The sequence below is a fragment of the Diabrotica virgifera genome, chromosome 7 (assembly GCF_917563875.1).
Source record: "Diabrotica virgifera virgifera chromosome 7, PGI_DIABVI_V3a".
Classification (NCBI taxonomy): domain Eukaryota; kingdom Metazoa; phylum Arthropoda; class Insecta; order Coleoptera; family Chrysomelidae; genus Diabrotica; species Diabrotica virgifera.
In genome coordinates this window covers 208,822,832-208,846,886 of record NC_065449.1, presented here as the reverse complement: position 1 = coordinate 208,846,886, position 24,055 = coordinate 208,822,832, and the positions used below count along the sequence as shown (strand labels likewise).

The 24,055-nt window shown below is 33.0% G+C and overlaps 1 protein-coding gene across 1 annotated transcript in view; it reads right to left on the bottom strand.

Moving 5' to 3' along the window:
* Nucleotides 1–23,793, bottom strand: part of LOC126887933 (ATP-binding cassette sub-family C member 4-like) — a 239,916-nt gene extending 216,123 nt beyond the window's left edge. The window contains exon 1 of the mRNA XM_050655871.1: nucleotides 23,593–23,793. Within this exon, the coding sequence (XP_050511828.1) occupies nucleotides 23,593–23,666 (74 nt within the window). The 5' untranslated portion in view covers nucleotides 23,667–23,793. The remainder of the gene's footprint in view (nucleotides 1–23,592) is intronic.
* Nucleotides 23,794–24,055: the final 262 nt, after the last annotated feature.

Below are 24,055 nucleotides of genomic sequence, written 5' to 3'. Positions count from 1 at the left end.
AAAGGACTCCCGACTCTTCAAAATACCTTGTTCGGTTGGATTGTTGGTGGTTCTGTTGATAGAAAATATCATCGCCACAAGGATTCTACTAATCCTTCTCGAAATTTGGGTCTAGTGAGTTATGCGTCTTGTGAAGAACAGGACCGACACGTATCGTTGCTAGTGTCAGAGGGAAATGATGAAAGCCTTAACACTCTAGTGGAAAGATTTTGGAAGGCTGAAGAGATACCGATAATCCATACACCCGGGTCTGAAGCTGAAATGGCGGAGCGTATATTTAAAGAAACAACCAAGATATTGCCGGATGGCAGGTATCAAATCTCTATACCCTTTAGTTCTCAAAATGCGACGTCTAAACTAGGCGACTCTTATAGGATTGCGCAGAAAAGGTTTTTAAATGTTGAAAAAAGGCTGATTGCTAATCCCGAAGTATTTGCTCAATACCATTCTATTATAAATGATCATTTGAAGGTAGGAATTTCACAGATAGTCAAAGATCCTCATCCCGTGGTAGGTAAAGATCAACACTTCATTCCCCATTTTAATGTTTCGAAACGGAAACCGGACGGTAGTATAGGTATTCGTGTGGTTTACGATGGTTCTTGTCCTACTTCTAACGGCATTGCTTTAAATGAAGTAATGTTAAATGGTGGCAATTTGCAGCCGTCATTGTTTTCAATTATATGTCGCTTCAGGATGTTTAAGTACGTTCTTACTGCCGATTTAAGTAACATGTATATGAACATTGCCATTGATCCCACACAACACGCATTATTGCGCATAATATGGCACAATGATACCTCGGACCCATTGCAGATAATTGAGTATAAAAGGTTGTTATATGGGTTAAAATGCAGTTCATACATTATTCAAAGAGTTTTAAAAGATATAGCGGACAATGCCCATGAAATGCCCTTTGCTACCAATGCGATTCTAAATCAGACATACATAGACGATATTTTAGCCGGTACCCAAACGTTAGGTGACTTGCAAGTGTGGTATGAACAATTGTCGTCTGTTCTGAATGCAGCTTGTTTTTCTCTTCATAAGTTTAACTCAAATTCATCAAAGTTCTTGATGTCTAACAATCTGGTAGCTCGCGATAATGTAGAAATTCACACTAACGAATCTCAAAATAGTAAAGTGTTAGGACTGCATTGGAATCCGCAAGAAGATAGTATTTATTTTTCTAGTCCTCGTCTTCTAGTTGAAGGTAAGCTTACTAAACGTCGCATATTGTCAATAGTAAGTCAGTGTTTTGATCCAATAGGCATAATTAACCCATTCGTTTTAAAGGGAAAGCTGTTAATGCAAAAATTGTGGAAACTGAAAATTGGATGGGATGACATTATTACGGACGATTCCATCATTAAGGAGTGGTTAAGGTTGGTCAATGGTTTTGAATCATTGAATATGTGTAAAATTCCGAGATGGTATTTTCATAACAAGTTAATACGAGAACAGGAGCTTCATATTTTCTCAGACGCCAGCAAGGATGCTTAGAGTACATGTGCTTATATAAGGTCCCTTTATCTAGATGGATCAGTCTCGTCAAGTTTGGTCGCAGCAAAATCTCGGGTAGCTCCTTTAATGGAAATTACAATTCCTCGATTGGAATTAGCAGGACTAGTGTTAGCTGCTAGGTTATTTGCAACTCTAAAACAGGTTTTTGAGAATGGTTTATCCTTTAGCTCATATCACATATATTCAGACAGCATGATAGTATTAAGTTGGTTAGCCAGTGATTCGTCTAAATGGAAAGAGTATGTTGCGAATAGGGTAGCATTAATTAAGGAATTGACTCCAGAGGTACATTTTCATCATGTACCAGGCTCATGCAATCCCGCGGATATAAATTCTCGAGGTTCCTTTCCTCAGGAACTGTCAAATAATTATCTGTGGTTTTATGGTCCTTCTTTCTTACAAGAAAGGATTATTGACTACTCAAATTTAAAATTAATCTTACTAGACTCGTTACCGGAAGAAAAAACGGAACATTCTCGTTCACATCACGTCGCAATAGACGATGTGCTAGACTGGGTTGAATTTTTCTCGCGATTTTCTGAATATGAAAGACTAGTTAAGGCCGTTAGCTATGTATTTCGGTTCGTTCATAATGCTCGTTTCAAGGGAAGTAATAGTCGCTTGCAGTCAGGCAAGGTAGTAACCGCGGATGAACGACTAAATGCAGAAAATTTTATCGTTAAAAGTCTCCAAAGAAAATATTTCAAAGCTGAATACAAGGTTCTTTTAGACAATAGCACAAGAAGCTCGTCACGTATTTGGTCTCTATCTCCCTTCATCGATAATTCACGTGGACTTATATTGGTAGGTGGTCGGTTAAGCTCGTCTGAGCTGTCCTTTAACCATAAACATCCAGTTTTGTTGCCAAAGGACGACCACACAGTCTCGCTTTTAATAAAGGCTATGCATATATCACTCGGACACACTGGAGTTCAAGCTACTCTAGCTAATATTCGGCAACGGTTTTGGGTAATAAACGGTTTAAATGAGGCCAAGAAGGTTATTCACCGATGTATCCTTTGTCATAGATTTCGAGCAAAATTTGCTACTCAAATGATGGCCGATATGCACAAGGACCGAGTTCAAATTTGCAGACCATTTTCTAAAGTTAGTGTCGACTATGCCGGTTACTTTTTGTTAAAAACCTCTAAATTACGAAAGGCCGCTACTGAAAAGTGCTATATCGCCGTATTTGTTTGTATGGTGACAAAGGCTACACATCTCGAGGTTGTTACCAGCTTGACAACCGATGCCTATCTAATGGCATTGAAAAGGTTTATAGCACGTAGGGGCAATCCTGCCCTTATATGGAGTGATAATGGTACAAATTTTTCTGGTGCAAGTAACAGATTCGTTGAATTGCACCAATTTTTTGCAATAATATCCAATATGCAATTGCACCAATTGCATATTGGATTTCTGTGCAACAAATAGAATAGAATTTAAATTTATAGTACCTAAGGAACCACATTGGGCAGGTCTTCAAGAAGCCGCCGTAAAAAGCACGAAACGGCATTTATACCGAATAATGAAAAATCTCACAGTTACATATGAAGTTTTCTCTACAATCGTGACCCAAATAGAAGGAATTTTAAATTCGCGTCCTCTCTCCCCACTTTCTGATGACCCAAATGATTATGGCTGCCTTACCCCTGGGCATTTTCTTATCGGAACTGCATTAACTGCTCATCCGGAAAAAGATCTCTCACAACATAATTCGAATAGGTTGAATATATATCAGAAAATTTGTCAAGCTCGACAACTCTTTTGGAAAAGGTGGAAGTTAGAGTATCTTCATCAACTGCAACATCGACCTAAATGGTGTAAACCTGTTAAAAATATACAGATTAATGATCTAGTTATCTTACGCGACGACGATTCGCCTCCCCTTTGTTGGCCACTTGGACGTGTGATTGAGACATATCCCGGTAAGGATGGATTAGTCCGATCTATTAAAGTTAAAACTTCATCCGGGGAGTATATTAGGCCCATTACACGTGTTTCACTTCTCCCGATTGATGATTCCAAACTCATGGAAGTTGGAATGCCATAGCCCAGGACATGATAGTCCAGTCATATTAGTAGTAGAGGTATTAAGATGCAATTTTAGTTTTTAGCATTGTTACATAGTAGTATAAGATTTAGTTTACGGTTACATTCTGATCCATCTGGGATCTGGTCCTTCGAGATTTTTTTGTTCTTGTTTTTTAGTTTATTAATTTATTTAGACATTTTGACAAGACATCGCCTTGTCAAGGCCGGCCAATATGTTCGAAACTCTCACAAAATATTCACAAAATTCAAAGAAGTACGTTCCTTATTTATATTATTGTAAATATGCGACATTTCCCATCTCTAGTGACGTCAAAAATATGATTCTGTCACGTAAAAGCAAAAACCCGAAAACGTCAAAAGTGACAATATAAAAAAATGCATCTCCCGTAATTAGCAGATCATCTCGTTCAAGAAAGAAATTAGAAAAATAACCCCAAAAGAGACAAATATTTGTGTTTCTCTCCACATAATAATATAAAGGATAATTAAATAGAAGATACAAATACCCAGAGTCTCTCCCGTTAAGTATTTAGTAATCGTAAATTTGGTCATCTGATTCGTAGCAAAATTTGAGTGGAAATTCTCGTCATACCTAGGCAAGTGGTATTAAGTTGGAGGTAAGGACATTATTTATATTTATGAGCTCATAATATAAAGACATATCGGTCAACGGACTATTTTAGTGCGCGGAACATTTATGTAAGTTTAGATACAATACCGTAGTTTTTCTCGTAGTTTTCGTTCGGACATTTTCATTAGATTTAGTTTATAAAATCTGTCATTTTTGTTTACTGTTCATAATTATTTATTTTTAGGTACATATTATTTTATTTATACGTATATATCTTCTTCTTCTTTTTCATACAGAGGAAGAATTATTTATATATGTATATATTTTTCACTTCTCTTTAATTTCATTGTTTGATTTAGAATAAATGTGTTAAATTCTTATCTTATCATAATTCATTGCTCTAAATTTATCCCTTTTGGAAGCAGTCTCGCTGGTACTTTTAGTGGTATCAGCTAATTACCTTTCTCAGCGAACCAGCACCTATAGAACCTGAGATTGGAACAATTTCATTAAAGTGGGGTCTATTTACCAGCCTCATAACACCCATCAAACTGTGACTAGTATGAGTGGCGCAAAATTATTGATAAAAAACTTATTAGCTCGAAGGCGTAGAGAACTGTGGATAACAACAATCGACCGGGAGGATCTACGATCTCGCTATTTCAAAGCTAAAGAATCTTACACTGGTAAGTGTTTTAAAAATAGTTGATCAAATTTTGTTATGATATTTGAACATAGCCACTTTGCACGATGCAAGTGATTGCGAAATTTATTAGTCGTCATACGGGCTCTGATTGGGTGTTGATAATAATGTTGATTGGGTGTCAATAATAAATAATTGTTCAATATGAAGGTAAACAAATGTATAATATATTAGTTTTATTGTTGTGAGGACAGAAACAAAAAAGTTTATAATTGTAGTGATTTTAAAATAGTTTTTAAAGCAACAGGTACGTAATAATTGTAAATGTATCATAGGTACCTACCTATTTGAACCTACCAAAATACATAGTATGTAATACTTTTATTTACATAATTGGATTACCATCAAAATTTCGATCAATATTCACCTAATATATTGTTCTCTTACTCTATGTTTTGTTGTATTTTTTCAATTCTAAATCATTTCAATTCAAAATCAAAATAATTTGATTTTCATAATTCAAAAATGTCAAAAGTTTAATCCGTTTAGTTAGTCGATCTTCGCACATAATGACACACTGTCTCCGTGGCGAAGCGTTTAATGCGAGTGAACCCCAATACAACGCCAATACCAGCTGCGCTGGTAAGTTGGTTCGAATCCCAATAGAAACTTTTATTTTTTTATTTTTTTTATACATTTTATGATTGTAAGTATATTTATTACATAATTTTATTTTCAGAAAATACGTATTTAGTTAAAAAAATTTCCGACAATTAATGTTCAGAAATCATTTGTGACATTTTTAATGTGTTTGTGTGTGTTTTATTCTTTTATTATTTTAATTTTTGGCACTGTTTTAATAAAAATGTTTGAGAAGTAGTAAGTATAAATTAGTTTAATATTTAAATAAAATATAAATAAAAAGTATATTAGTTTCGTTTAAATCATGTAATAGAAGTATAACTTCTTACGTGCGTACAAAGTACACACACATTCTTTTTTCGACCGTACAAACTCCCTACTAAGCTGGTAACAGTTATTCCTCTATAATTAGGGCATATGCGTTTATCCCCTTTTTTGAATACTGAGCTGATGTATCCAACATTCCAATCATCAGGGATATTTTGTCCTTTTAAGCATTTATTAAATAGTTGAACCAACATCTCATGTAATATGTTTGGTCGGTACTTTACCAACTCAATTGGGATGTCTCCAGGTCCTGCTGCTTTACCGTTTTTAGATCTTTTGAGGGCCTCGCTTAACTCTCCGGTTGTTATCTCAACTATTTGTGTATGTTCGGGTAATTCTTCCATTTCGATCTCTTGGAATTTACATCTATCTTCTGTCAGTAAGACCTCATAATGGTGTTTCTACTGTTTCAGATCTATTAACTTTATGTTAGATTTTTCCTTTCCTTCCCTCCGGAGAGACTTTATTAACTTCCACGCTTGCCCAACTCTTGTTCCACCCATATACCTATCCACTTCTACGCATTTTCGGTCCCACATCTCATTTTTACTTTTCACTACTTCTCTTTTTACATCTCGATTTAATGCTGCATATCTCTTGTGATCTTCCTCCTTTCTTGTTGACATCCATTTCTGATAAGCAGTTTTCTTCTTGTTTACTAACGTTTGCATATTCTCCGACCACCATTCTTTATTTTTTGTTTCATGTTTGTCTTTATACACCAACGCTTCACTTGCAGCCTTGCCTTGCAGTATTTTTTAATTTGCTGGTATAATTCTTCCGCTGTTATGTTTTCTCGTCCCACATTTTGTAATTTTGTGGCCAGTCGTAATTTATAAAGAAATTTCGTTGAACCTTCTTTTAAGCTTTCTACGTTATATTTAGGAGATCTTATTTCTTGTCCATTTTCTATATTCTGTTCCTGAGTATTATTGCTTTTACGATAGTTAACTATCACGTTGGCCATAAGTAAACGATGATCGGATCCACATTTTGATCCACGGTATACCCTTACGTCAGTGGTTTTCAGCTGGGGAGTTTGACGTTGAATTACATTATTCGATTGAATTATCCGAAAGGATAATAAAAAAATACTATATCATGTGAAAAAAAAAAGAATGTGTGTGTACTTTGTACGCACGTAAGAAGTTATACTTCTATTATATGATTTAAACGAAATTAATATACTTTTTATTTATATTTTATTTAAATATTAAACTAATTTATACTTACTACTTCTCAAACATTTTTATTAAAACAGTGCCAAAAATTAAAATAATAAAAGAATAAAACACACATAAACACATTAAAAATGCCACAAATGATTTCTGAACATTAATTGTCGGAAATTTTTTTAACTAAATACGTATTTTCTGAAAATAAAATTATATAATAAATATACTTACAATCATAAAATGTATAAAAAAAATAAAAAAATAAAAGTTTTTATTGGGATTCGAACCAGCTATCAGCGCGGTTGGTATATTGGGGTTCATTCGCCTTAAACGCTTCGCCACGGAGGCAATGTGTCATTATGTGCGAAGATCGACTAACTAAACGGATTAAGCTTTTGATATTTTTGAATTAAATTAAATTATTTTGATTTTGAATTGAAATGATTTAGAATTGAAATAAAAAAATATAAAAAAAAATTTTTAGGAAACGCTTTTCTTTAGTTACGAGTGGCTAAAATTAACAATATAAAAAAATCAACTAAAAACCAAAAAATAAAAAAAATTCAAACACATTCGTTAAAGAAAAGCGTGGGGCGAAAACCGTTTATTCGATGAAGATGCGCCCCACGCTTTTCTTTAACGAATGTGTTTGAATTTTCTTTATTTTTTGCTTTTTAGTTGATTTTTTTATATTTTTAATTTTAGTCACTCGTAACTAAAGAAAAGCGTTTCCTAAAAATTTTTTTTTTAATTTTTTTATTTTTTACTTTTTAGTCTTACAGTTTTCAAACATTAAAATATATCATGTTTATTAAAATATATGTATAAAACATAACGTGATTAACAAACATGAAAATTAGTCGGAATCGACAAAAAAAAATTAATCTCTATTGTTTATTTATGAAGCATAATGTAAACAATTAACGTAAAAAGTGAAATTATGTATAGTTCATATAACTAGCTACAATCTCTAAAACTTTCAAGTTTTTTCATTGAAAAAAACAAGGGAATTTAAGTATTTTCCATTAAAATCGTGTTTTTTTTATTTAAACAATTAATAAACATAAAAAATGTTTATTGACTATTCGTGTATTATTCCTGCGAATGCATATGTCTGCAAATTTTCATCCATTTTGATTAAAGAAATGGCAGTCAAATTAACGTCTAAATATTTGACACAAACGATTGAACTAAAGAGAAGTGTTTAATAATAAATTACATACATTTCTTTTTTGTCAAATAATTTAATTAAAAAAGTATTTTTGGACACCCTGTACAAATAATTATATAAATTTTTATATTACTGAATAAAGAATTGAATGACCTTTCAAATGAGCTATAGCATGTCCCCTATTCTCTTTAAAAAAAATCATCGATTACGTCATCGCGCCCAGATGGATGACGTCACTAGTATGACATATATGCCAAAATATCGTAATTTAAAAATAAAAATCGACATCTTTCGGGATTTTTCCTCAAAGTCGCTTTTTTACGAAATAACGAATTTATTCCTTTCATTTGCATCGTAGGTACTGTATAAACAAATATGTGAGTGTTCAAAATTTAAAACTTTATTGTTAATTTATGACGCATAACGTAAACAATAAACGTAAAAAGTGAAAATATGTATAGGTAATGTCATTAGCGACAATCCGTAAAAGTTTCAAGTTTCTACATTGTAAAAAACAAGTGAATTTAGGCCTTTTTCCATTAAAATCGTTTTTTTTATTTAAACAATTAATAAACATAAACAAAAATTTTTTGTTGTCTATTCGTGTATTGTTCCCGCGAATGCATATGTCTGCAAATTTTCATTCATTTGCATGGAAGAAAAGGTAGTCAAATTAACATCCAAAAATTTGACGCAATCTATTGAACTAAATAAAAGCGTTTAAAAATACTACAAAACATAGAGTAAGAAAACAATATATTAGGTGAACATTGATAGAAATTTTGATGGTAATCAAATTATGTAAATAAAAGTATTACATACTATGTATTTTGGTAGGTTCAAATAGTTAAGTACCTATGATACATTTACAATTATTACGTACCTGTTGCTTTTAAAAACTGTTTAAATGTCACTAAAATTGTAAACTTTTTTGTTTCGGTCCTCACAACAATAAAATTAATATATTATACATTTGTTTACCTTCATATTGAACAATTATTTATTATTGACAGATCATTTCAATACCCAATCAGAGCCCGTATAACGACCAATACCATACTGTCGGTGTGCGCATGCGCGCAGATCAATATAAATTCACCTTCAATCTCAATCGCGCCTAAAGAAGTATAACTTCAAAAAGATGGAAAAAGTACGTTGATAGTACGGGTACCCCGTCAAAATAGCCCCGTCAAAAAAGCTCCGACAAAATAGCCTCGACATAATATCCCGCACACAAAATAGCTCCGACAAAATAGCCTGCAGACAAAATAGCCGCGGAATAATAGCCCGCCGACAAAATAGCCCCGACAAAATAGCCCCGACAAAATAGCCCCGAAAAAAAAGCTCACTTCAGAATTCACCATGAACTAATTCCTTAAAAATACATTTTTTCGGAAATGGTAATTATTCTCTATTCAGATGTTTATCTTAACCACATTAAATAAAAATTGTCTTTTCAGAGAGCTCGAGTCCTGTCTTTCCTGCCTCTTGGAAGTTTGAACATTTAAGTTAAGCGAAAATTAATGTTAATTCATGATATAAACATTTTTTTCTGTTTTCGGGCAACAGTAAAATACATTTTAAATTAAATAAATTAAATACATTCTCCCTTTTTGTCAAATAATTTAAATTAAAAAAAAGTTTTTGGACACCTTGTATAAATAATTATGTAATTGTTTATAAGAGGCTGTTTTAGCCGGGGCTATTTTAGCCGGGGCTGTTTTGACCGGGGCTATTTTGTGTGCGATCTATTTTGTCGGGGCTATTTTGTTTGCGGGCTATTTTGTCGAGGCTATTTTGTCATCATCATCATCATTGGCTCGACAGCCCTTTCTGGGTCTTGGCCTGTTCCAGGATTCTTCTCCACTCTGATCTGTTTCGTGCTTTTTTTCTCCAGTTTTTTATTTTTAAGGTTTTTATATAATTTTCTATTTGTTCTAAATATCTCAGCTTCGGTCTTCCTCTTGTTATTTTTCCTACTGGCATCTGTTTGAATATTTTGTTTGGTATTTCGCCTTCTTCCATTCGAGGCTATTTTGTGTTCGGGCTATTTTGACGGGGCTTTTTTGACGGGGCTGTTTTGACCGGGCTATTTTGACGGGTCACGTTTATTAATGAAGAAGTTGACAGAAGACCAGTTGAGTTTACGGAGACAACAACAGCAATGATCACCAAAATAATAAACGAGGAAGTGGTTCAAGCAGTTCACAAAATAAAGAAAGCAAAGCAGCTGATGCCTGATGGTATTCCTGGGGGAGCGTGGACAGGATTAGGAGAGACAGGAATAAGTTAGGTCTGTTAAGAGGATTAGAGAAGTGGGACAAATGAGAGGCAAACTCTCTCTGTACCTCTTTACAAAAACAAGGAAGATATACAACAATATACAAACTACAGGGTCATAAATCCACTTAGTGACACCAGGAGCGAGTTACTGGTAGACGACTAAGTGAAGAAATCAATTGATACAATTTTAATTGTAAGGCTGCTGATGAAAAAAATATAGGAATAAAGAAACAAGTGCTCGTGTAGTATTTATTAATCTGGAGAAAGTACATAATAAAGTTCCTTGAAAGGTTCTGTGGTGGGCACTCAATAAGAAGGGAGTACCCCGTGAATATGTAAAGATTGTGAGGGATATGTATGAGGGAGTAACGACTAGTGTGACGACAGATGTGGAAGAGCCTGATAAATTTCATGAGAAAGTAGGATTGCACAAACTGCAGTGTAATGTTCCCTGGTGCTTAATGTATGCTGATGATGTATATAGTGTTAGTAGAAAATAGTGAACGAAACTTAATACAAAAACTGGATCAGTGGAGACACGCTCGTGAGGAAAAGGGTTTAAAACTTTTTTTTCTTCTTCTTGTAGCCCCAATCCGTTTCTGATGTTGGCGACCATCATCGCAATCTGTACTTTGTATACTGATGCTCTGAAAAGATTTGTGGTTATTGTGTTAAACGATCTACGTAGATTTGTTAGCCAGGAAATCCTTCGCCTTCCTGGTCCACGTTTTTCTTTTACTTTTCCCTGTAAGATTAGTCGCAGCAGTTCATACCTTTCGCTGTTCCTCATGATGTGGCTGAGGTATTCGATTTTGGCTGTTTTGTTGTGGTTAACAGCTATTTTTCGTTTTTGCATTCTCAACAAACCTTCTGATTGGTAACGTGGTCGGTATAAGATATCTTCAGGATTCGACGATCAAGCCACATTTCGAAAGCCTTAATTTTCTTGCAGGTGGGATCTGTGCCAGTCCACGACTCAACTCCGTACAACAGATGTTGCTTTCTCTATCCTACATTCGATTTCTAGGGAATGGCCCCAATTTTCATTGACTTATCAAGGTAGGTGTATGTAAACCTTAGTAAAGGGTAATTATAAATGTGAAAATAGTTAGAGATGCATGCAATAGAATTAGAGTTGAATGGATGATGTGCAAGGAGGCGACTCGTGTATTGTGTAACAGAAAAATTCCAATGAAGTTGAAGGGAAAATTCTACAAAACAGTCACAAGACCAGCCAGACCACATGATGTACGAAAATGAATGTTGGGTATTGGGCAGCTAAAAAGAAAGAAACACAACGAATACATGTGGCGGAAATGAGAATGCTTAACTGGAAACATCAAATTAAGAATGGGTATATAAGAGGAAGTATATGGGTGGCCCTTACTGATATTAAAATGAGAGAGTATATTTTAAGATGATTTGACCAAGTTTCAATGTCGAGAAATTATTGACCAAATACGAAGAATAACTGATTTACGGGTTCCTGGGATTATTACCAAGGAAGACCTGAGGGATACGCTTACAGCCGCCATGTCGGTAAAGATCCTCGATATATTCGTTTTTTAGGTTATTAACTTAAAATGGTCGTATTTTCGTGTTAACAATTTCGTTTATTAATATGGATATACAGTTTTGCATTCTGATCTATTTCTTAGTCGCGGATGTTATTAAAAAAGTACCTACCTATCAAGAAAATACCTACATTGTTTAGATATTAAACGAAAAACGAAAGATATCGGGGACTTTTTAATACATTTAAAAAAATACAATTTATTGCCGATATCGTCGCTGATTTGCAAAAAGGTGCCAAGTGACATTTTATTCAAAAGAGGAGTTACGTGCAAAAATGATAGGTACGAAAGTTCTACCTATTCTGTAAAAAGGGGTCAAGTGAATTATTTATTGTTGTTGAGATAGTATCATAATAATTTTTAGGTGCTAAGTAACATATTTTTTTAAACTGGTTGTGTAAAATGGAACTAAGTTCCACTTATAGTCTGGGCAGATTATCGGAGGATAGGCCATTTTTGGGAAAAAAAATTTACCAGCAATATTATTGCTGGAATCGAATCCTATGATTGTATATATTAATAATATAGGTATGCAAAGTCCACAGATAGTGTGCTACTTTTTTTATAAACAAAATGGCGCCCTAAAATTGTGTTTTTTTCAATTTTTCTCTATAACTCCAAAGATTTTAACTTCACACCAAAAACACTCAAATAAAAATTTACCGTAATTAAATTCTGCGTAGAGGCGTGTTTTTTCCGATTTACTTCGACGAAAATTTTCCCAGGAAAATGCTGGTTTTTCCAACAAAATCTTTAATTTTCAACTAAAATCGGTATACATTAAAATAATGGCTTTTCTCGGCTTCCCATGGAGCAATTTTCTTCATTCTTTTTTTGTTCCCAACTAATTCGAGTTGAGCCATCTAACTAATGCATTGGTAAATGTCAAAGTTGCTTTTGTTTTGTTCTAATAAATTAATTTATTTATTATAACAAAAATTTTTAATTTGTTTAAATAATTATACAGCTTTCAAATGGGAATATTTTTGTTTTTAACGTTAAAAGGTACACTTGTAATAAGTTTATCTAAAAAAAGTCTACAACTGGAAAAAATATGTAGTTTGCTTTTCTTATAAATAAATTAATCTATTATAACAAAACAAAAGCAAGTTTGACATTTAATAATGCATTATTTAGATGGCTCTAATCGAGTTACTGAGGAACAAAAAAAGAATGAAGAAAATTGCTTCATAGGAAGCCGAGAAAATGCATTTTCCTAACGTATACCGATTTTGAACAGTGAGATTACATTTTCTCCAACCTAATTTTTGATTAAAATTTTGCTATTTTGCCAATTTTCACTCGTAATATCGATAGTTTTTATTATAATATGAGTATTATGAGTATGTTAAAGATATGAAAATTGGTGTGGAGAAAGAGGACAAAAATAAAAAGGTGATGGTTCGAAAATTATGATCCTATTGTTTATATCTGTGCCGTAAATGCCGGTCAACTTTGACCGGTTTTGTTTCAGGAACCATTCATCATAATTAAACGTTTTTTTTAGAGGCTTCCTGCCGCTTTTTTTCCAATATCGTTTTCATGATTTAATTTAATTCAATATTTCCCGAGATATTCTATTTCTTTATAAGCCAAAAAATTGTTTATAATTTTAAAATATTCCTGACGCCGCTTAAATAGTCCAATTTCAATTCTGTGAAGTACATTAGATAGATACAGTAACTTTTTATAAAAAATCATAGTTATTATGATTTATGTGCCATAATTAATGTGGTTATTATAGCGACCGTAAATATTCAATTGTTGCTAAACTGTTTATTCAATTTCCATCTGCTTCTGGAATTTTAATCTACACGAGAAGGGCTTTTATATTACCAAGTTATTTAATTAGTGACAAACAATTACTTATCTAAGATTTTAGTTGAAAATTAAAGATATTGTTGGAAAAACCCGCATTTTCTGATGATAAATTTCGTCGAAGTAAAGCGGGAAAAACACGCCTCTATGCAGAATTTAATTACGGTGAATTCTTATTTGGGTGTTTTTGTTGTAAAGTTAAAATCTTTGGAGTTATGGAGCAAAAATTAAAAAAACACGATTTTCGGGCGCCATTTTGTTTATAAAAAAAGTAGCACACTATCTGCGGACTTTGCATACCTATATTATTAATATATACAACCATGATTCGATTCCTGCAATAAAATTGCTGGTAAATAACTTTTCCTTGTATTTTGCTAATTAGCCCAGAGTATTAATAAAAATATAAAAATGTTACTTAGCTCCCTTTTGCAAATCAGCGACGATATTGAAAAAAAAATTAATATTCAAATTTTTTTCTTTATGACTTATAATTTATTAACAGGAAAAAATTTTACCGTCATTGAGTATGATGGATTGTTTTGTCGTATTAAATACCATTACATAAAGTTAATTTTATGTAATCAAATAAACTATTCTCAAATTAAAGTAAATTCCATGGTATAAACATTTTAATAACTTCTACCTGAAACTAAAATGGGTGTAAATTGACATTATATAAGTGAGACAAATAAAATTAAATTATTAGAAGAATATTAGAAGAAATAAGCCAACAAGACAAAATGAAATGTTTATGAGTCTGGATTACTGAAGATCTAATTCTCAATCAGAAATTCGATCAAGAATAAAGCAATTATGAGCAGTCTTTTTAAAGATGAGGAAATTTCTGAGTAACCAACGACTCAATGTGCAAATCCGATATCGGATGGTAAAATGTTATATCCAGGTCTCTTCCTCTTTTTGGTGTCGAAGTTTGAACTGTTAATCTTGACTTATGAGAAAGTTTGAGATGTGGCTTTTTGGGAACATTTTGAAAATACCATGGACCGATCATAGTATGAACGAAATGGTGTTGCACAGAATGACAAGAACTTGTGACCACTATTAAAAGGAGAAAGGCAGGATATTTGTAGCACATACGTAGAAATATATTAATTTGTTAATCGAGACCTTCCTCTGGAGCTGAGAATAGAACCTTAATATGCTACGTGTTCTCGACTTTGTTGTATGGAATGGAAAGCTAGACACTAAAAGTAGACCATATAAAGAAGTTGGGAGCATTTGAGATGTGGTGCTATAGAAGGATTTTGAAAATACCATGGATACAACGTATTACAAATTCGTAAAGAATGTGTAATTAATTTGTTTACACGTTTGTAATTTGTTAACACGAAGTGTTAAGAAGGCTACAAAAGGATTTCGAGGTGATAAACAACATCAAAATAAGAAAGCTGGAATATTTGGGCCACATTACCAGAGGTGCGAAATATCTGATATTGAGGCTCATAATGCAGGGTAAAATTAAGGGTAAAATATACATAGGTAGAAGAAGAATTTCCTGGCTGAGGTACGGACAGCTGTGATGATAAACAAACTCCAATAGGAGAAGGAACTACAAGAAGAAGAAGAATACCAAGAAATGATGAAAGGGAATATCGATAGAAAAAGAGGTCCTGGTAGACAACAAAAATCCTGGCTGAAAATAATTCGCGATTGGACCGTGTTAAACACACAGACGCTTTTAAGGAAAGCACAAAATGGAGACGAATTTGCATTGGTTATAGCCAACCTTCATTAGTGGAGTCGGCACTAGATGAAGAAGAAATTGACTTTTGTAATATTTTTATTCATTACATCATCATCCAGCCTCAAAAGTCCACTGCTGAACATAGGCCTCCTCCCCTCGTTTCCAACCCCATCTATCCTGCGCCGCCCTCATCCAGTTTTTATTTACCTTTCTTAAGTCGTCAGTCCATCTTGTAGGCGGTCGACCGACGCTTCTCTTGTCTTCTCTTGGCCTCCATTCCAATAACCTCTTCGTCCATCGCCCATCTGTCATTCTGGCTACGTGTCCTGCCCATCTCCACTTCAACCTGGCTATCCTCTCGATGACGTCAGTCACCTTTGTTCTTCTCCTGATTTCTTCGTTTCTGATTTTGTCTCGCAGAGTTATTCCTAACATTGACCGCTCCATTCTTCTCTGCGTGACTCTTAGTTTGGTAGCCGAGGCTTTAGTTAAGGTAAGTGTTTCTGATCCGTACGTCAAGACTGGGAGGACGCACTGATCGAATACCTTTCTCTTTAGACATGTGGGTAACTCACTTTTAAAAGTTTCTCTCAGTTTTCCAAATGCTGCCCACCCAAGACCGATTCTTCTCTTCAGCTCATGAGTCTGGTTATCCCTGCCAATCGTAATTTCATGTCCCAGGTATTTATATCTATCTACGAGTTCTATTTCCTTCCCACCAATACTGATGTTCTGGTTGGGTACCAAATTTGTCATTATTTTTGTTTTTGAGATGTTTATATTTAAACCAACATTTTCTGTAGCTACAACGAGTTCTTGTACCATCTCTCTTGCCATACCTAGATCCTCAGCTACTATGACTATATCATCGGCGAAACGTAAGTTGTTTAGGTATTCTCCATCTATTTTTATTCCCTTTGTCATCCAATCCAAACTCTTGAAAGCATGTTCTAAGACCGTATTAAAAAGTTTAGGTGACATTGGGTCTCCTTGTCTAACCCCCCGTTCTATTTTTATGCGATTACTGTTAGTATGTAATTTGACAGTGGTTGTTGCCTGTAAGTATATTTTGTGTAATAATTTTGTATACCTATAATCTAGCCTGCATTCTTTAAGCGCCTGTAATATTTTGCTAAGTTCAACTGTATCAAAGGCTTTATGAAAATCGATAAAAACTAGAACTAGGGGTTTATTGTATTCCACTACTTTCTCTATCAGGGTTTTTATACTTTGTAGATGGTCATTTGTTCCGTAATTTTTTCGGAATCCTGCCTGTTCTCTTGGTTGATAAGTCTCTAACTTTCTTTCCATTCTCTTAACTATTATTCGCGTAAATAACTTATATAAATGGCTGAGGAGGCTAATCGGTCTGTAATTCTCTAAATTGGCTTTGTCTCCTGCTTTGTGTAATAGAATCATAGTAGCGTTGTTCCAGTCTGTTGGAATATTGGCGTTGTGAAGGCAGATATTGAAAAGTTGTTTAATTTTTTCAAGTAGTATATTTCCTCCAATTTTTAGTGCTTCTGATACTATTCCATCTTCACCTGGGGTTCGATTATTTTTCATTTTCTTCAGAGCCTCTTTGATTTCTGATTTTGTTATATCGGGCATTAAATCCGATCCTTGATTTAATACTCCAGTTTTTACTGTAATTGGAGGTTGCGCATTGTCATCTTTTTTTCTTGATTTGTATAACTCTGTGTAGAACTCTTCGACTATTGTTAATATTTCATCTCTGTTTGTAGTTTCTTTTCAAGAAACAGAACTGGAAAAGAAACTACAAACTATTCATTACAAATGGTCAATAAATCTAAAAGAAGCACCAATCGCAATATGTTACAAAAATAATGTATAGTTATTCAAAGTTTAATTTAAAATTGTATGTAAGAATTAAGCTACAGATTAAAACATTAATGCCTGGTTGCACCAAAAGATCTTAAGCTTAAGACGAGCCTTGTACCATTAAGTCTTAGATCTAGTTTCAGCTTGCCACAATGATGTGCAAATCGAAAAAATAATTAAAATTAAGTGAGCTGGGCTAAGCTGGAGCTTAAGATTTTTTGGTGCAACCAGGCATAAATGATCAAGAGATTAAGCTTAAGAGAGTTATGCCTGGGTGCACCAACCAATGTTAAGCTCCAGCTTAGCCCAGCTCAGCTTATAGATAGGGCCGCTTGAAAAATCTCACTTATGTTGCACCATAATTTTCGATTCTCATCTACCTATGCAATCCACATGGCAAGCTGTCCTGACAAGCTGAACATTGATCTAAGACTCAATGGTGCAACACGTATGTTTCGTAAACTGAGCTTAAGGCACATCTTAAGCTTAAGATGTATTGGTGGAACAAGACATAAGCTACACTCAGTTTTTGATTCTAACGCGTGATTTTAATGGATGATTTCCAAAACTTACGCAATAATAACTTCGAAAAGAGGTTGGCCCGTCTTTTGGGATTCTCCGTCTTAAGTTTAAACGCCACATCCATGATTACCAAAGAAATCGAAACAAACTCATTACACTGACTTCATCACTATTTATTGGAAACTATATAATACTCGGTTACGACCGTAGTGACACTACTCCAACGAATAAACTACATTTATGTAAATGATAAAAAGTCATAAAAATGTCGGTCAAATGGCTCAGTTGGTTGAGGCACTCTATCGACAAATTTAGCGGATTTACGATCGAAGTTCGAGCCCCGGCCTGGTCATTGAAAAATAAAAAGGCAGACGTCGTAGTATAAAATTCTATAGAATATACGACTTGGTCTGGAATAAACTGGTGTCTGATCGGCCTATGGAGGAGCGGTACGGCAAGCGATAAGGGCTTGCGTCTTCGTGATACTCCTCCATAGATCCCTACTAAAGGGCATTAATGCCTAATAACGGTGTATAGACACATAAAAAGTTTAAGCAAACACATTTTACACAAACGCATACACTTAGATACAGTAGGTACGTCCAAATCGTAGGATAGGTAGGGGAAATACAAAACACTGGCCTGCTTGATCGCCGAACAAAAAGACCTTTTCGTTGCATTTACAGACTATGAGGAAGCTTTCGCCAAAGTTAAACATAACATATTCGTGGAATGTCTAAAGCGAAAAGGACTTAATAAAAATTATAATTAACATAGTGAGAAATATCCATTCGAACCAACAGGCTGTGGTAAGATTAGATGAAAATAGTATAATATATTTTATATAGTGCTTTCACCATTACTATTTAATATGTACTACGAAGAGTTATTTACACAAGCACTTGAAAACTGTACAGAAGGGATCAAGATAAACGGTGAAAATATAAATAACGTGGCCGTTATGCCGACGATACAGTCATTATTGCTGAAAGTGAGAAAAACCTGCAGACGCTACTAAATACAATTTTAAGGTACTAAGGAAGAGCTTTCTTTAACAGTAAATATAAAGAAAATAAAAACTATGGTTATCAGTATGAGGGATAAAGTCATAATAAGCATCCAGATAAAAATGAAGATATTGAACAAGTGGACAGAATGAAATGCTTGGAACTCTGGATTACTGAAGATATAAATCCCAAATTAAAAATTCGATCCAAAATAGAGCAATCAAAAGAAGTCTTTTTAAAGATAGCAAGATTTCTGAGTAACCAAAGACTCGACCTCTAAATACGATATCGGATGGTAAATATTATATGTATATACGTCTATTCTTCCTTAAGGTGATGAAGCTTTGATTCGTAATGTGGAGGTAATGAGAAATAGTCCAGGGCGCATCTGTTTTGAGATGGACGTTGAGAGGTGACTCAAATTTTTTTTGTAGAAATTGTCAAAATGTCAAAATATGAAGGAAAAATTCGATTTTTTTGTTTCTTTTTTGATTATAACTTTAAAATTATTCTTTTCTGAGAAAAGTTGTATTGACATGAAAGTTGCGTAATTAAATTTTCTACAATATAAAATTGGTTAAAATTTTAAAAAATAGTCACCCTTGTTGCAAAATAGCAATAATTGCGAAAAAAACCATACAAAAACAAGTACTCGCATTTTACGTTTTTCAACCATTTATGCAACAGTTAGGACCTTCATATTTTACCCAGAAAAACTTTATGACATAGTAAAACATCACTGTAAATTTCATTAAGATCGGTTTAACATATTTTGCAAAATAAATTTTGCAATCCAGCTTTCGCAAAAAAAATTCATTTTTTTTTAAGTGTTGAAGGACTGAAAATAAAGCAGATAGCAAGTTGATTTTTTTTTGCTTATAGAAGTGTACTGTACCTTTCATTTGTAATTTGCAAAATTAAGTTCGATTAATTACCACGCCGTCAAGAAATTTTTTAAATAAACATTAATTTTTGGTGCTACGCTCAGGACAGCGGTGTTCGATTCACACAAGTTGAGTTCCACCAAAATTTCTGCCAATCTTTATCTAATATATTATTTTCTTACTCTATATTTTGTTGCATTTTAATATTTTAATTCAACAAAAATCAAACTAATTTTATTATTGTTTGTGAAATATTGTTTAAACAATTGCATATGTTTAAAAATAATAAACTTTTATTCACTAAGTTAAAATATATGAACAAAGAAAGTTTTTGCTAATAAAAGTGTTATTTCAAAGGATAGAGTATGTGCTTTTATTTTGCAATAAACAAATTTATTTATTTATATCGAAATGTAATAAAAATTAAAATGTATCAATTATTACCAAAGGTCATTGAAATGCCCAATCAGAGCAAACCATCCGCTGTCCTGCGCGTAGCACCAATAACTAATGTTTATTTAAAAAAATTCCTAACGCAGTGGTAGTTAATCGATTTTAATTTTGCAAATTTCAAATAAAAGGTACAGTACACTTCTATATGCAAAAAAAATTTCAATTTGCTATCTGCTTTATTTTAAGTCCTGTAACATTTTGAAAAAATGAATTTTCTTGCGAAAGCTGGATTGCAAAATTTATTTTGCAAAATCTATTAAACCGATCTTAATGAAATTTACAGTGTTATTTTACTGTATCATAAAGTTTTTCTGGGTGAAATATGAAGGTCCTAAGTGTAGCACAAATGGTTGAAAAACGTAAAATGCGAATACTTGTTTTTGTATGGTTTTTTCGCAATTATTGCTATTTTGCAACAAGGATGACTATTTTTTAAATTTTTAACTAATTCTATATTGTAGGAAATTTAACTACGCAACTTTTATGTTAGTACCACTTTTCTCGGAATGAATACTTTTAAAGTTATAATCAAAAACGAAGAAAAAAATCGAATTTTTCCTTCATTTTTTGACATTTTGATTATTTAAACAATGTTCCGGACCTTTTGGAGAGGGAGGATAACTCAAATATTATTATTTGATTTATTTTCAAGAAATTTCTGCAAAAAAAATTGAGTCACCTCTCAACGTCTAAATGTACTAATATTAAATAGAAGCTTTTAAAATGTGGCTCTTTAAGAGAATTTTGAAAATACCATGGACCGATGATATATTATTACGAACGAAGTGGTGTTGCACACACTGGGAAGAGAAAAAGAATTTTGACCACTATTAAAAGGAGAAAAACGGGATATTTGTGGCTTATACTTAGAAATTATAAGTACGAGTTGTTGCAGCTGATTATGAAGGGTAACATCTATAGAAAAAGAAGTCCTGTTAGACGATAAATATCCTGGCTGAAAAACATTCGCGACCGGACCGGGTTAAACACATACGGTTTTTGAGGAAAGCACAGAATAGACACGAATGTGTAATGGTTATAGTCGACCTTAGTCTTTAAATAGAAGAAGAAGAGGTAGGCACTAGAAGAAGAAGAAGTTGATTCTTGTATTATTTTTATTCTTTACAAATGGGCAGTACATCTAAAAGAAGTACCAATCATAATATGTTACAAAATTAATGTATATTCAAAGTCTAATTTAAAAATGTATTTTAAGAATTAAGCAACAGATTAAGACATTAATGCCTGGTTGCACCGACAAATCTTAAGCTTCAGCTTAGCCCAGCTCAGGTTATAGATAGGGCTCGTCTTTCTTAGCGCGTATTAAATGATAAGTTTAAGATGAAATTTATAAGGAATTAAAATATTTAAAATGTTTTTTCCCAATAAACCTTAATACTTTAATATTTACAAATGATATGGAAATTCTTCATCTCATTTATAAACATGCTAAATTATGTAAATACAAGTTGTAAACGTAATATAATAGGCATAATTTGTTAATGTGGTTTGAAAAAATAAAAAAATAATATATAAAAAAAACAAATAATAAAATAATAACAAAAAAATAATAAATAAAAAAAAGAAAAAAAAAATAGAAACAAAAATAAAAAAGAATAGAAAAAAAAAAGAAGTAAAAAAAAGTGTTTCGCACAAATTAAAATATATATTAAAAAACAGTAAAATAATAAAAAAAAAACAAAATAAAAAAAAGCTACACAATGTACCAATGTATCTATAAAAATAATATTGTAGAATGTACTTACGTTTATAAGAAATTTATGACTATGAATCTGCAATCAATCACAAACAAGTCTGGCTAATTCGGCTGTCCCATGACAAAACACAGTAATTGCATTTTTATAATAATGGAGAAAATTCAATTTTTCTAAAATGTATAAGCCGTAAGAACTTATTAAATAAATTCAAACAAAAACTTGACGGTGTTTTAGACAACCCTTATTCGCATTTTTTAAAATATAATTGAAGGGAATAATCCTCCATAGAAGTAGAGATCACCAGTGAAAACTAAATTTGCATAGAATTTAAAAAAAATTAATATCCATTTTTCCATTACAAAACACAGTAACTGTAATAAAATAAATTAAAACTATATGATATAATAGTTATTTATGATATAAGTATTAAAAGTACACGTTTAAGACACCCATGTGAAAGTTTGCAGAATGAGCGAAGCGAATTCTGTAATTCCCTGTCATAATTCCTGTCATTTGACATATTCTGCATGTTCCACAGTTCCACTCATTAAAACGCCCATTTGGTGATAAATAGCATTCTGATTTTTGCATGAGAGTTTAATCTCTGTTCGGATAGTTTAAGTCTGTTCTGTCGGACAAAATACATGTGCCGTTTTCGTGTTCTGACCGTTCCAAATTTTTAACCTGTTCCACAATTAAAACTTCCCCTGTTCCAGTGTTCCCATATATCAAAGTTTATCCGACTAGACACCCTTAAGCTATTAACAAAATTTCAGCTTGCTATTAATTAACTTTTTTTTCATACGCGGGATCCAGGCCTATTAGTTTCTAAGTTGTTTTTTTTATTTTGCCACAAGTAAAACTCTATTAGTTCAAGTACCTCATTTCATTTTTTCTAGAGTTATTTACAAGTTCAGTCAGTTCCTGAAAATCATAGATATTTCTGTTCCTTAGTATTTTTTGTTCAATATTGCTATAAATTCCATCAGCGGACATGTGCGTATGGCCCTTTGTAAAATATTTTACAACGATTTCATGGAGTCTATATCTTGTAACGATGTGTTTACAGTTACATGGTTACAGAGTAAAAGAGGTTGGAATTTCCGTATAAATTGAAGACGATATCTCAAATCGAAACACAGTAACTACAAAAACCATTACAAAACCCAGCAACTACTAAGCAGTTACTTGGTTTTGATATGGGTTTTGTTAGTTACTGTGTTTTGCACTGGGAGAAGCCTCGATAGACTGTCAGTTACTGTGTTTGGCGTATGCCGTATCTTCCTTATTTATGGTCCGATGTTAGTTTTAAAACTATCAGAAGGTAGAGCAAAACCCAGCAACTTCAAATTTATAAAAAACTCGATTTTGACAAAAATGACGGTTACTGTGTTTTGCAATGGGACAGCCGAATTGGCTCTGCCAAAGCCATTTTTCAAAAAAAAAAAAAAAGAAAGATGAAATCCACATGGAAATTCCACGGTAGCAAGCTGAAAATTGATCTAAGATTCAATCTTGCAACGCGTATGTATCGTAAGCTTAGCTTAAGGCACGTCTTAAGCCTAAGTTCTGTTGGTGCAACCAGTCATAAGAGATCAAAAGATTAAGCTTGAGATTAAGCTATAATCACTTTTCGATGCCAACGCGTGATTTTTAATAGATTTCCAAAACTTACGCAAACAATAACTTCGACAAGAAGTTGGCCCGTCTTTTGGGATTCTCTGTCTTAAGTTTAAACACCACATCCATGATTACCAAAGAAATCGAAACAAACTCATTACACTAACTTATCACTAATTATTGGAGACTATGTAATACTCGGTTACGACCGTAGTGACACTACTCGAATGAATAAACTACATTTATGTAAATGATAAAAAGTTTAAACAAACACGACAGATAAAAATGTAATTTAATTAAATTATTTACAGTTTTTAATACATAAATTAGACTAATATGAGCACGTACTTTTTAAATACACTGCTTTATACCATTGACGTGTAAATATTAAAATTATTTAAATATATAATACTGTAAATTATTTAAATATCTATATTATGTATACTAGTGCGGCAGATTTGTGCAAATATTATAAGAATTGTCACTGGCGAAGCGTCCATAACCACTGTCACCATTGG